The 12,727-nt window shown below is 47.3% G+C and overlaps 1 protein-coding gene across 3 annotated transcripts in view; it reads right to left on the bottom strand.

Moving 5' to 3' along the window:
• Positions 1-5,498: 5,498 nt before the first annotated feature.
• The window catches only part of UBXN4 (UBX domain protein 4), a 32,988-nt gene continuing 25,759 nt past the window's right edge, over positions 5,499-12,727 (bottom strand). Inside the window, exons 10-13 of one of the 3 annotated variants that reach the window (XM_061573274.1) lie at positions 12,154-12,256; positions 10,069-10,200; positions 8,555-8,799; positions 5,499-7,682 (exon numbers count right to left, since the gene is read on the bottom strand). In XM_061573274.1, the coding sequence (XP_061429258.1) occupies positions 7,481-7,682; positions 8,555-8,799; positions 10,069-10,200; positions 12,154-12,256 (682 nt within the window). In that variant the 3' untranslated portion in view covers positions 5,499-7,480. Of the gene's footprint in view, positions 7,689-8,554; positions 8,800-10,068; positions 10,201-12,153; positions 12,257-12,727 lie in introns of all 3 variants that reach the window. The other 2 variants (XM_061573266.1, XM_061573259.1) reach the window with 2 other exon arrangements.

The raw sequence follows: 12,727 nt of genomic DNA on the forward strand, positions 1-12,727 counted from the left end.
TTGATATGCCCAAGTAACCCTGTCCCAGTGTTTAACCTGCCATTGTTAGGGTAGTGGAAAATAGTGGTCACCCTAAAGGATTCAGTTCCCGAAGAAGCTCTCAGCAAAACGACTGGGTGTCACACCTTCTCAATGAAAGGACAAACTGCAAAGGAGTCTGCACGTTGTGTTTGCAATGAAAAACCACCCACCCATCAATCAAAACCTCAACCAAGCATCTCGCCGCCGACTCCAGTGTCCGATCCCCCTTCTGGTATCACGCTGCCGTCACCATCCTAGGATCTCACCCAGTTCCAAAGGGACGCTGGCGAACAGCGTGGAACAACGCGGACAATCCTGAATAAAGACCTCATTCGAGAGCCAAACATCATCGCATCTCACGGCTTTTATATTCCTCCTCCGCGTCAGAACATCAACAGGCCAATGCGCAAAGCTCCCATCATACATTTAAAATGAAAGACAGTCTAGAGCCGTGCGAGTGTGGCCATGCAACCGAAACTCTGGACAATATAGTACACCTCTGTGGTCTGCGCTCCTTCCACGGAGGAGGAACAGCAGAACCACACGAATGATCTCTCTCTGCTGAAGCCCTCTCGTCGTGTCAAGCGGATCTCGACATTGCCATTTAGCTCCTGAACGTATTTCCATAGGCAAGAGTAGAATGGAACCACCAGGACTGTGGGACTACTGGTTGAGAGACGTTTTGCTCCCAACTTTTCGTGTATTTAGGAAAGAACATGTGTAGTAAGTATATATGGAGGCTTGACGACAGGATCGGAGGCACACTTATTTATTACACCAACACAGTTATTACAGGTCACTTGGCTACAGGGATTCTCGACAGCTAACCCCTCTAACCTATACCAATTCCTCCACTACGGGACTAGGGGAGGCTATCTGTCCCAGCTTGGTTAAGCTGGGATCCCGGCTCCCTGAGTCACCAGACCAGCTTAGTCTGGGCTCTCGGGGCCACGCCACCGGCTTGCCCTGGTCGGCCCTTATAAGGACAGCGAGCCAGGGGAGCTCTGGGGCCTACACTAGCTGGTCTTCCGTCTTCTCTGGTTAAAGCTGAGTCCCGACCTCGAGCCCTCGAGCTCATCACCTTTTATAGGACTCGCCCCCGAGGGGGGGCCCGTGGGGGATACACATGCGGACGTCGGTGCGAGCGCCACCCTTGTGTACGGCCGTAACCCCGCCCCTTGTGTTTGTTGGCCATCCGTGGCCATGCATAATCACACCTCAACATTCGTAGCCATGCGCAATTACACCTCTACACATGTAAGGATCAATCGAGCTTTAAGTTCACTTAAGAGTTTGGTTAAAGTGTGTGTAACCAGGAATGCAGTTATTTGAGTAACTTATTTAAGGCCCTTTTGAAACCCATCGGTGGAAACGTGCCATAAAAAGAAACTACATACAAGTTGTGAGCTATTGTGCTGTATACAATGTGATGAGTCAATCAAATTCAAATGCTATTTATTTATAACCACTACAATATCTGATGGAAATGGAAAACAAAATATAAAATGGCATATCGTTCAGTGTGGGAGAATTATGCATTATTTCACCACATCACGCTCTACTCTTGTTGAAAATTTGCAAGCAGAGTGGACACGAGACTTAAACATCCCTCCCTCCTTTGCGTCTTCGTACGATAAAATGAGAGAGTATATTGTGTGGATGATACTAGACACAGAGAAGCCCGCAGGCTAACGTGTCCAGCATGGATAAAACATGGCTTGGTTAATGCTGAAGCCAACGTTAGCTTCCAAGCCATGGGGCAACATAACCCGATGCTTTGAAAATGTTTGTTGAATGAAAGCAGCTTTCAGCCAATATCGTGTGCATGATGAAAACGCTTCAGTGCCATCCCAGTTAATCAAAGAGGAGTGATACGATTAACGTATATGTGGATAAAAGTGATTAAACTTATTACAAAACTGCTCTCAACATTTCAAACGTATTTATCTTGGTACGCCAACTTACCCCACTCCATGCAGGCATACTTCATAAAGAATTGGGGCTGCCACTGTGACGAGATGTTAACTACCTCGCCTGGCATACAGGAAGTAGTGGGTTCGATCCCGACCCTGACGCATGTGTATTTGGAGTTCGCGTGGATTTTTCTCCGCATACTCCGGTTTATCCCTCCACATTTAGACACATGCATTTAGAGAATTTGCCTGCTGTAAATTTCCACATGATAAGCCACTTCGTTGAGCTATCATTTGCGTTGCCAAGGTCGCTTCTGAAAAAGAGCTATAGAGTTTAGTGGGCCTTACCTGGTAAAAAAACAAAGTTACAATTGTAGTGAATTCACAATGCATCTAGGGCAGCACCCTCCTGAAAACAATCTTGAGACTCACTAAGGCTTTGCGTGTCAATTGCATTATTAAGTACCACGTGAAAGAAATGGATGACCTGCACGTGTGAAGAAGGCTGTCCGTGATTTGAAGCTTTCGTGACTGCAATGATTCATATTCTTAGGTTTTTTCGGTAAAGTCACGTAGGTAAAAACATTAAAAAGTAAAATAAAATAAAAAATCACGACGTTTCGGAGGCAACACAAGCTTCCGTCTTCAGGTGGTACCGTCACAGCCACGACAGCTGTATCAAGTAAATGAGAGATTGCAGGAGTTACCACTGCGTTTATATTTTATTTCACTTTTTAATGTTTTTACCTACGTGACTTTACCGAAAAAACCTAAGAATAAGGCTGTCCGTGACTATTCGTGGTGATGCTCCCCAGGAAATGTATGTAATCCAGGGCCAATGTCATCCCACGTACATACACACAACCTCGCCATAATAATTCCTCCCATTAACTTGATAGGCGGCAGGTTGCCACGCTCTTAGCAAGGACACGGAGAGCTCGTAAAACAAAGAGGTCACATGCCAGAACGATGCCCAGTCGTGTTTTCTGACCCAAAACTGGTGTTTGCTCCGGATGCAATGACGCATTAACATTGGCTGCTTAACTTTTACAATGCAATTAATCGAATTGCGTAAAAATCTACGTGTGTTGATTTGTACGTGCTGCAGCGCATTTAAATGTCATACGAATAACATTGCGGTCGTCGTGTTTTGAACTGGCCCCTGCAGTCCACGAGATATTGCGAACATTCACCACGACGTGCAGAGAATCGATTCTCGAACCAGATCGTGATTATGATTTCAGTGGCCTGGGTATTCAATGGATGGCCATTTCAATGGCTGGCCATGGAAACGTGTACGTTTACCTTCCCCAGGTTGATTCAGCGTAAAAAAATAATATCTGGAATGGGGTAGTGAATGTAAAGCACGCTGGAAATAAAGGTGGCCGAGTGTGATGAAAGTGACAGCAACTCCTCGTGTGCCCGCCTCAATAGCTGCTCTCTGACAAAGCAAACAAGGACAATTCATGGTTTCACAACTTGTAATGCGCACACGGTATTCACTCACTCTCTGTGTACGGGATCTTTCACCCGATCTTCCCGAGAGCGGCCTGCCACCAGACGTCCGCAACGTACCGAGTGTCTCTCAATTGCGTGGTCTGTGCAAGACTCACCTACGCAGAGTTGCCTTCCCATACCATCAAAAAATTAAGAGCAAAAAAAAACGGTTTCTTTACGCATTTTACTATGTTTATGCTATTCGTTGGGTTCGATTGTATTTTATTTTTTGCGTGCGGTTGCAATCTATTTTGCTCAGTCGGTGGTTGCCGCTGAGGTCTTGGGGTCGGGCTTCTGATTTCATTCCTCTTGCTGTATGCCCCCTGCACTGTTCCCGTTCTGCTATGGTGTGCACTGATGCCTACATTATTGCAGGCACATAAAATAAAGATTTGATTTGTTCTCGAAGAGAGCGAACGACTCGGGAGGCGCGAGGAGCAACGGGCCAAGCGGGGACAGGCAGCCAGGCGGTGAGTCAGTGCCAAATCCCCCCCTACCTCCAAGCTCTGCGGTCCTCTATATATATGGTAAAAGGTGCTTTCGGCCATTTAATGCATATTTACACGTGGCAGGACACCGGAGAACAAAGAAAAAGCCCGCACGAGCAAGTGGGCAACACCCCATTCCATATACAGCAGTCCCTGGGTTAAAAGTGACATCGGTTAACGTTTTTTTCGGTTAACGTTTCACCTCCCATAAGACCCCGTGGTTTCGACTAACGTTAACATGGTCGATGAACAGTTTAAGTTATCTGCACGCGGGCGCCAATGTCGGCCAATCCGAGCGGGGCTGAGCCATGCCCTCAGCCAATCAGCGACGCCAATTTATGAGCGTTTAGACCTCGACTGCCTTAGTTCCCATCACGTTTTCTGTTTTGTCAGTGGAAACATCTCTCTTGCAGACTCATGGCCATTCCGAAATTCGATTCACAGATATTTCGGTTCGCAGCGGTTTGCGTGCGACGGATTAAAAACGTACTCTTTGGTTCTTTCGGTAAAGTCACGTAGGTATCAAATAAAATAAATCACGACGTTTCGGGGTGTGGGTGGACTCTGTGCGGTGGTGAGCCATCAGTTCAGCTGTGTCCCTCAAAGAGGGGGGCCCGATCACCCGGTCGGTGGGGGCCCGGCAGGAGCCGATGGATGCGGGGCAGGGAGCGGACGGGGTGGACCTCACATCCCACCTGCCCACCGAGGGCGGTGGGGTGCACGTCGGCCCACACAGAGTCGTGTAGTTCCAGATGCGATTGGCGGATAGCCCAAATCGCGGATAGCAATCTCGTGAATGAGGGAATAGCGCATACTTCACAATACTAATCGGTGTGGGCTAGTGAAGGCATAGCACATGTACACTATAATCATAACCAGAGCCTGCGGCGGCCCCGAACAACCACAGCGGACGGCGGGCCCTCCACAGACTGGCCAAGGAAATCCTTACGATCCACTCGCATGGTGTGCGGTGGGTCGTCATCCAGCAGTGGATTTAAGCACCAAAAAACCTCGAGTACTAATGTAATGGACAGAGCACGGCTCTCCCTCAGGGCAGCAGTGGAGAGAGCGCGACTCTCCCTCCGGGCAACAGTGGAGAGCACGGGGGTCCCTCAGGGCAGCAGTGGACTGAGCACGGCTCTGCCTCACCCGTCTCCTCTGAGCTGCATGCGCTTGTATGCGAGTGAGCTGTATGGGCGAGCCGTGTGCGAGTGGATTGACCGTCAGCTTTCCGTGGCTGCGGCTGTCATGTTGCTGCTTCTCGGGCCCTGAGGTGCGGGGCGCACAACAGAAAGTCGCCAGCTCGCGGTCACGTGACGCACTTCAACCAATCCGGGAGCGTACATGTTTGGGAGGGGCTATGCACGACGGCCAACTAATCCCCGGTGGGCAGTGTGGAACTGTTGTTCCTACCTGTAACATGCCTTAATGGAGCACGTGAAGCTGGTAAACAGAGCTCTGGGTCACTGGTGTTGCAGAAGAATAGACATTGAAGGAAAGTGCACATAATTGGCTTGCTGAGGACAAGGCTTTTAAGAGTTCAAATTTTATATCCAAATTACAAAAACAGAGAGGTCGATGAAATTGATTTTTTTTTATTGAAGCCAAGTGAGAGCCCGTTGAGACAGCATGCCTTTATTTACAAGGATCTCAGTTGAACGATTCGCTGACTTTATTTCAAATTAAATGCGATAATTTTTAACCACTCAGAATGCTGGTGTAAGTTTAGAATGAAAACACAATGTAGGCGATTTAAATACCAAACAATATACACTAGTATAACAAAGTCTGCTACGTCAGGAGGTAAGCACTGATATGACAGGTTAACAATTGTGCAATTGAGTGTAATTATAATATTTTATCATTGCCTTTTCATGTTACCTTGAGGGATACATGAATGTCCTGTTTGCCTTAAACATAGAAAGCAATGGTTTAGTAAGCCCTATGAAAAAAAATACCTTCTAATCTAATGAACAACAGGCTCACCGAATCTTGTGCAATGCACCTTTCTTGCACTGCCTAAGAGGAAGCCAAAAAAGAATGTGGGTGTTTAATTTCCTTAAATATCAAAATATTGATTCTATGCAGCAGTTGAAATCTATTCAAGTCAAATAACGTTTGTGATTTTCCCTCTCAAATTCCAACTCTCATCACGGGAGTGTGATGCTAGATTTAGATTTCAGCTGCATGGGCCAACACAGCGCTCCCACAATGCACCACGGCTCACTGCATAGGGCGGTCAGATTTGTAACACGGTATCTTATAAACCAAGTTAAATCGTTTCGGTGCTCAAACTCAAGCGGGCGTGTTCTCATCTCGCACCTCCGATTAGCACGGTTGGCTACGTATGGTGCGAAACAAGTTCAACATACATATATCTCCCTATGGCAGCCTTCAATGGTGTAAAGTTCCCACTATCTGGCAGGGGCTGCTTTATGCATCTGCGCAACTGTTGCTAACCTCACACAAGTGGTAATCATTGGTCAAACTCGGTGGGATAATGGGTTGATGACTGCAGCTGTGGCTTTCAGCTCAGAATTTTCTGATTTAGAGCCTTCCATCTGAACCACAGTACTACCCAGCGAGACATACTACATACATGCATATAGTGTTATTGTATTTGCAGTAGATTTAATTATTATGAATAATCAGGGAAAATGGCACAGCATCGCAGGAGAAAGAGGATAGCTACCGAGTTCTCATCCCCCGAGGGATAATGGCCTGACATTCAAACTGATTGATTCAAACGATTCAAACTCGCAACCTCTTCCACATAATAGTAAGTCAGTTGCACTTTCGTTATATCACTATAGGGCAAAATGGCATGACACTTAAATGTCACGATTTCACCCAAGATAGTGTGGTTTCTCTTGCCACTGAACTTTCAGAATAGTCGCGCAGCCCGAGATGCACAGCCAAACTGATCGCACAAAATATTATCCAGTAATTCTTTGGGTTGTACCTTTCTTTAAAGACAGAACTCAAACAGTTAAATGTTTGTTGTTTTGTAGCTACACGTGACAGCTGCATCACGTCGTCCAACACGAGTGTTAATGTTCAGCTACGCGACTGTCAAGTAGTGCACGGTCATAACACCTTCTTGTGAAGGTGTCACAGTCCGCTCCTGAGCTCCATCCACAAAGGTGGGAGTCACATGACCCCCCGCTTACAAGAGGGCACGCAGTACATTGTGAGACCATTCAACGTTGATCTATGGAGCCGGGCATGACTCGGAGAGTTTTGAATGCATATTAAGCCAGGGAGCTGGAAATTTAATACATTTATTTTATATTTACAGGCGTAGAGTTCAACTGCTGCGTATCCACGGACACTGTACTTATTTTGTGATATATGACGCATTTTTTTTTAACGGCACTGCTGAATGGGTCCAGTCGAGTCGGGAATTTGCTAACCAAGCGGCGGCTACCTGCAGCGCTCCGTGTCGTGCAGTCAAGTGTCAGGCGAGTGTGTTTGTGTGCCAAGTTCGGGGTCCACGACTCGCGCGCGCTGGGAGCGGCGCGGCGCGGTTTGCGAGAGGGCCGTGCCCCGAGGGGGGCCCCATCACATCTGCTGCGTCGAGTTCCCGTTCCACGTGTTGTTGTCGTCATCGTTGTCGCTGTCGCCCCGTGAGCCCAGCTGGTAGACGTTGCCGTCGCGCTTGAACCCACCGCCGCCTCCTGTTGCGCCGGTTCCTGTCGCAGGCTTCCTGCGACGCGGCGCCCCTTCCCCTCTGACGTCGGTGGTGCCGCTGCCAGCGCTGCTGCTGCTGCCTGCCCATTCGTCGTTCGCCACAAGCAAAGTAACACAAGAGGAACATGCATGCATGCATCAGCGGACTGTTAACGTACACGTACGTCATCAGTTGTCCTTCCGATTCCGTTCCGAATCGATTCCGAACGGAATCGGAAGTAAAAGGCCATGCGGGAGGCAGCGTGGCACAGTTTGGCGCCAGCAATCGTAGAGTGCGGCCGTGTCATTACGGTTCTCTGCGGCGAGTACAATATCTTTAAAAACAGCAGCGCTACGCCTCTATAAATAAAATTAACGCTAACCGCTTGCACGTTCCAGGATTCGGCGGTGAACGAGGCAACCACCCTGCAACTTGCAGACATCTTGGAACTGGAAAGGGCGAAGCACGCAATCTACTGTATTGCTTGGACTCAAACTCAGGTTCTCTGTAGTGCTGAGAACTTCCAATAGAGCTACATGGGCATTACCAACTAGAGCTAGACAACCGCCTTCTCTTGAGTGAATGCAAACAAAAGCAAACCACTATTTTTTTGCACTCTACACGCAACAATTCCAGGCAGGACAGAGTGTGATTAATTGATAATACTTGTTACTAGGTTTAGTTTAGGTCCGCCAAGGCAGCGTGTTTTATAGAGGTAATCGTGTCACCAAATCACGAAAAAACCACAGCTTGTGCCTACTACAATACCTTTAGTGAAGGTTAAAACATGTTATTTTGAAATAGAATAACACCTTTCCAATAACTTAAAACCTTGCGAATACGTAACAGTTGCGAGAATTTTTTTTTTGCGACACGTACAATGACTCAGAACGCACGTGAATAGCGGCTGCCGCTATATTTTGACCTCGTTTACGGAGCGCCGACTTCTGGGCCTTGCACTATACCTGCCGGGGTCCCGTGCTGCTCGTGGACCCGCAGTCGCCGCCGCCGCCGCCGTCGCACCGCCACCGCCACCGCTGATGTGGCCCGCTGGTGGGTGCTGCACCGGCTGGCCGAACAGGAAGTTGCCGAGAAAGCGCCACACGGCGACGATGGGCAAGAGCAGCGTGCCCATGAGCGCGAAGAGTCCGTCCACGCTGAAAGCGGACGTCCCGCCGGGGGAGCGTGCTGCCACTGCTGTGCGGTTGCCCTGAAACGGAGCCAAGCGGAGGGGGGAGTGGCGAGTTGGCGGAGCGCTGGCTTGAGTGATTAAGTGCCTTACTCATGCAATCTTGCGAGTTCACATGCCACTTATGTATGTATGCTGAACTTCTTTCGCAATGCACGTCGCCAACCGTGCTAATCGGAGGTGCGGGATTCGGAGTTACAGGATTGGTTCAGCTCATCATCCCTTTGGGGTCGATAAAGAGTAGCACTTTGGATAATCCACAATAAGTGTCTCCTTTTAGAGTGAGTGAACCCCTTTACGTATAACAAAAACGTGGAATTTCCACCACTGGTTCAGGGCTGCCAATGGAGGCATTGCACTGTGTCTGTGGAGCAGTAGCAATACTGACTTTATTGACTTGACTATTAATTGTAAACTGTATTCTACATTCAATGTACATCGTTGTGTTAATGATAATTCAGATGAAACATGTGCCTCCATTCTTAACTTCACGTTCACCGGTGACCATGCTCTGCTGCTAATCCCGAGCCAATTATTATGAATTCCACATTAACGCATTTACATATTTTTGTTTCTACCAGTATACACCATCGTCTCCACTTATTGTGTCATATGTTATAAACAGCAAGCAGTGAAACACACCAAGTTATCTTGTCATTCACAAGGGCAGGCCATTTGCGTGCCAGCTAGGGACAGCTGTCACTGGGGGCTTCGGGGTCCTATTTCAAATGTGTTGAGACGAGACGCAAAGCGCTCCGGAAATGCCCCCTGGCATACATGGGGCTAATATCAAAAACATAATCATCATTATCGTTCTGTACTATGCCCCCACATCCATTAAAAACTATTTAACTATTTTTATTTTACCAGATAAGGCCCACTGAGTGATGTAGCTCTTTTTTCAGAAGCTACCTGGCCGCAAATTATGGCTGAACGGTGTGGCTTATCATGTAGAAATTTATAGAAGCCAAATACTCTAAATGCATGTTTATAAATGTTTAGGGAAAAACCGGAGGACCCAGAGAAAATTCCACGTGACCATGGGGAGAGAGAGACATACAAACTCCAAATATAAAGGAGTCAGTCAGGATCGAACCCACAACCTCCTGTATACCAGGCGAGGTAGTTAACATCTCCTAGCCACCTAATCAGCGCGAAGTACAATGAATGAACTCCCAAAAACCGCATTGCATGAGGAGGCCCTCTCCCAGCAGTGGATTAACACAAGGGCTGCGCGTCGTGGCATTGGTGGAGCCGAGTGCGTGCGCCCGGCGGTGTCCGTGGACGCACAGGCAATACGATGATGGCGGCGCTGGGTGCGAGGCCCAGCTCCTGCAGGGTTCTGGGATAGTCATCAACGGTGAAGTTCCTGCGCGGGAAGGCGGTCGCGAGGGTAAAGTCTCCGTACGCGTTTTTCACCACCTGCGCGGGGATACGGGAGGTGGGGGAAAAGACGGCTGTCAGCGAGGGCATGGGGCCTGCACGCAATGGCGCTCATTTAAAGCGCGAAGATCTTTATGCACCAGGACAACGGAGAATATAGCTTGTTTTTAAAGGAACACCGGGTAACGGTAGGGAGATCGATGCATTAATTTATTAACTTGAGGTTTTTGCCTGTTAAAAAGATCCTTTGTTTTGCTTCACGGACGCTGGCGAGCACCTGCCAAGACTGCCACGGCAATACGTAGGAGTGGTTGTGGGCAAAGCCGGACTTTGCCGGTAATGAACAGAAAAGCCTTACTTCTATAAAAAGATAATCAAAAAGAAGCCAACCATCGTGATACAGTTCCCTTAAAGAGATAAAAAAAAAACTCCGCTTTGTCAGGTTTTTTAAACGAATTGCACAGCTGACGGTATTTGTCTCACTTGTGCCACAAAGCTTAGAAGTGGTGCGCACAACGGAATTTGAGAACCGACGGTATAATCATTGAAGACATGCTTCGGCTTAAATCTCACGGGAAGTGGGTTTTACGGTACCCTAAAGTTCTGTCACGAGTAACAGCATTTGCTACCGGGCAAAGAGTAACACTCTGATTTATACCGCATTGGTGTGTATCACGAGGAGCATAAAATGTTTAGGAGGTAAAGACAAGTCTTGTCCAACTGTTGCAGTCAGAAAGACGGTAATGTCACATTGGACAACATCCACATTTATGAACTCTACCTCTGGAGTTACTTATTATGAATGTATTATTACGTATGCTTACTTACCCACGTAAGCCTCACTGAGTCTCAAGACTCCTTAGCAGGAGGGGGGTTCCATCAAATGTTTGCTGTAGGGGGGCGATGTTGCTGCGTGTAATCCCAATTAAGTAATTTGCAGATAATTTATCAGCATTGGGATGTTTGACCAAAGGAAGTTACATTGTATGTTTTGTTTTTTTAGCTTTGGGAAGAAACCGGTGAATCCGAGTTGGGAATCAAACCCAGGATCTTCTTGCCATGAGCCACAAGTGATGGTGGCACACACAAGCTAAATGACGTGCTTTCTGCACTTGCTGCTAACACAGCAGTTGTAGAACAATTATGCGGTGTTTTCAAAAGCTGAAACGTTGTGCTTCTTAATGAGTTGTCAAAGTTAATGGACACTGCACCTCAAAGTTTACAAATAAAAATGGACTTCAGCACCGATAAAGCCTGTGTCATTATTGGATCGCCATGTCTGCGAGTCTCTCAATCCTGATTGGCTCACTTTAACTTAACACATTTTACCGTAGCTCATCGGCTAGCTCTTACCCATAAACACGTTATATATTATTTTGTACAAGCCACTTGTAGGTTGTTTTTTGCTTATTCATGTTTTTGCACCGCTGCCAATACATTCCATTTAATTCGTTGTTTAGCTGACTGGCTAATGTATTAACACATTTGCCTGTTACTGATTGGCTACCTACTCGAACCTTTTTAACATATTTACCTGCAGCTAACTGGCCCATTGGCTGACCACTTGTTTAAAGTTCGTTTGCTGCTCACGTTGAACATCCGTGGTTCTCGCGATGAAAAGCCGCTGCCGTAGTCACGCTCAAAAAAACCGCACCAATGTGAAAGGCGCTTTATGAGGATTCAAATAGCTGCGGGCACACTTTAATGGATTTGTCGTATGTGGCTTTCAATGTTACAGCAATACAAACAATTGTCATTTTTATTATACGACATCCGCTACCGCAGTATTACAGATGAAGCAATCAGGACAATCGGTTATTAAGGACAATCGTTCATTAATGAGGGTCCGAGTTGATGACCAAACTCGCAGCCTCGTAATTGCAAGCAGCGCACTCTAACCACCTGGCCATTTACATGAATGCCTTATACTACTGGCACAATTAGTACGGTGTAAAAGACGAAACAAAAAGGTGGTGGTACAAACACCGTTACCTGCTGTGCAAACGTTCTGGCCTCTGCGAGTGTCGTCTCCGAGGCGAACTGGTTTGTGAAGTAGGAGCCATCGGGAAGGCGATACTGAATCCTTGCCATAGCGCTGAGTGCACACAGGGCAAGAGAGACACCAAACATGTTAAATTAGATTTGGATACTGAGAGGGTTAGATCGAGTTACTACCTCGAACTACGTCTGTGACACATGGCGCCATCGTGATGGCCTTGCGCTCTGCAGGAATGGCGTGAACACCACATGTACTAACTTATTAATTATCATGTTTGTATGTTGAACATCTTTCGCAATGTATGTAGCCAACTGTGCTAATCAGAGGTACGGGAAATAAAAATGTTTTTATTATAATAACATCAGTAAGTATGAGGTATTGTGCTCATCGGTGCATTCTACTGTACTCCTATGTGGTAACCGTGGAAGGCGAGGTAAGAGGAGCTACGACTGGGAAGATGGGCCAGACTATGGCTTATCCTCCTGCAAAACTAAAGGCTCCTTCTTGAAGGAGGCATCCAGAGTTGACCGTCTTGCCTGGAGCTTCTTCAGCCGGAGAATTTCTCTG

The sequence above is a fragment of the Lethenteron reissneri genome, chromosome 7, assembly GCF_015708825.2.
Source record: "Lethenteron reissneri isolate LAM-NWPU_2019-01 chromosome 7, ASM1570882v1, whole genome shotgun sequence".
Taxonomy (NCBI): Eukaryota; Metazoa; Chordata; class Hyperoartia; order Petromyzontiformes; family Petromyzontidae; genus Lethenteron; species Lethenteron reissneri.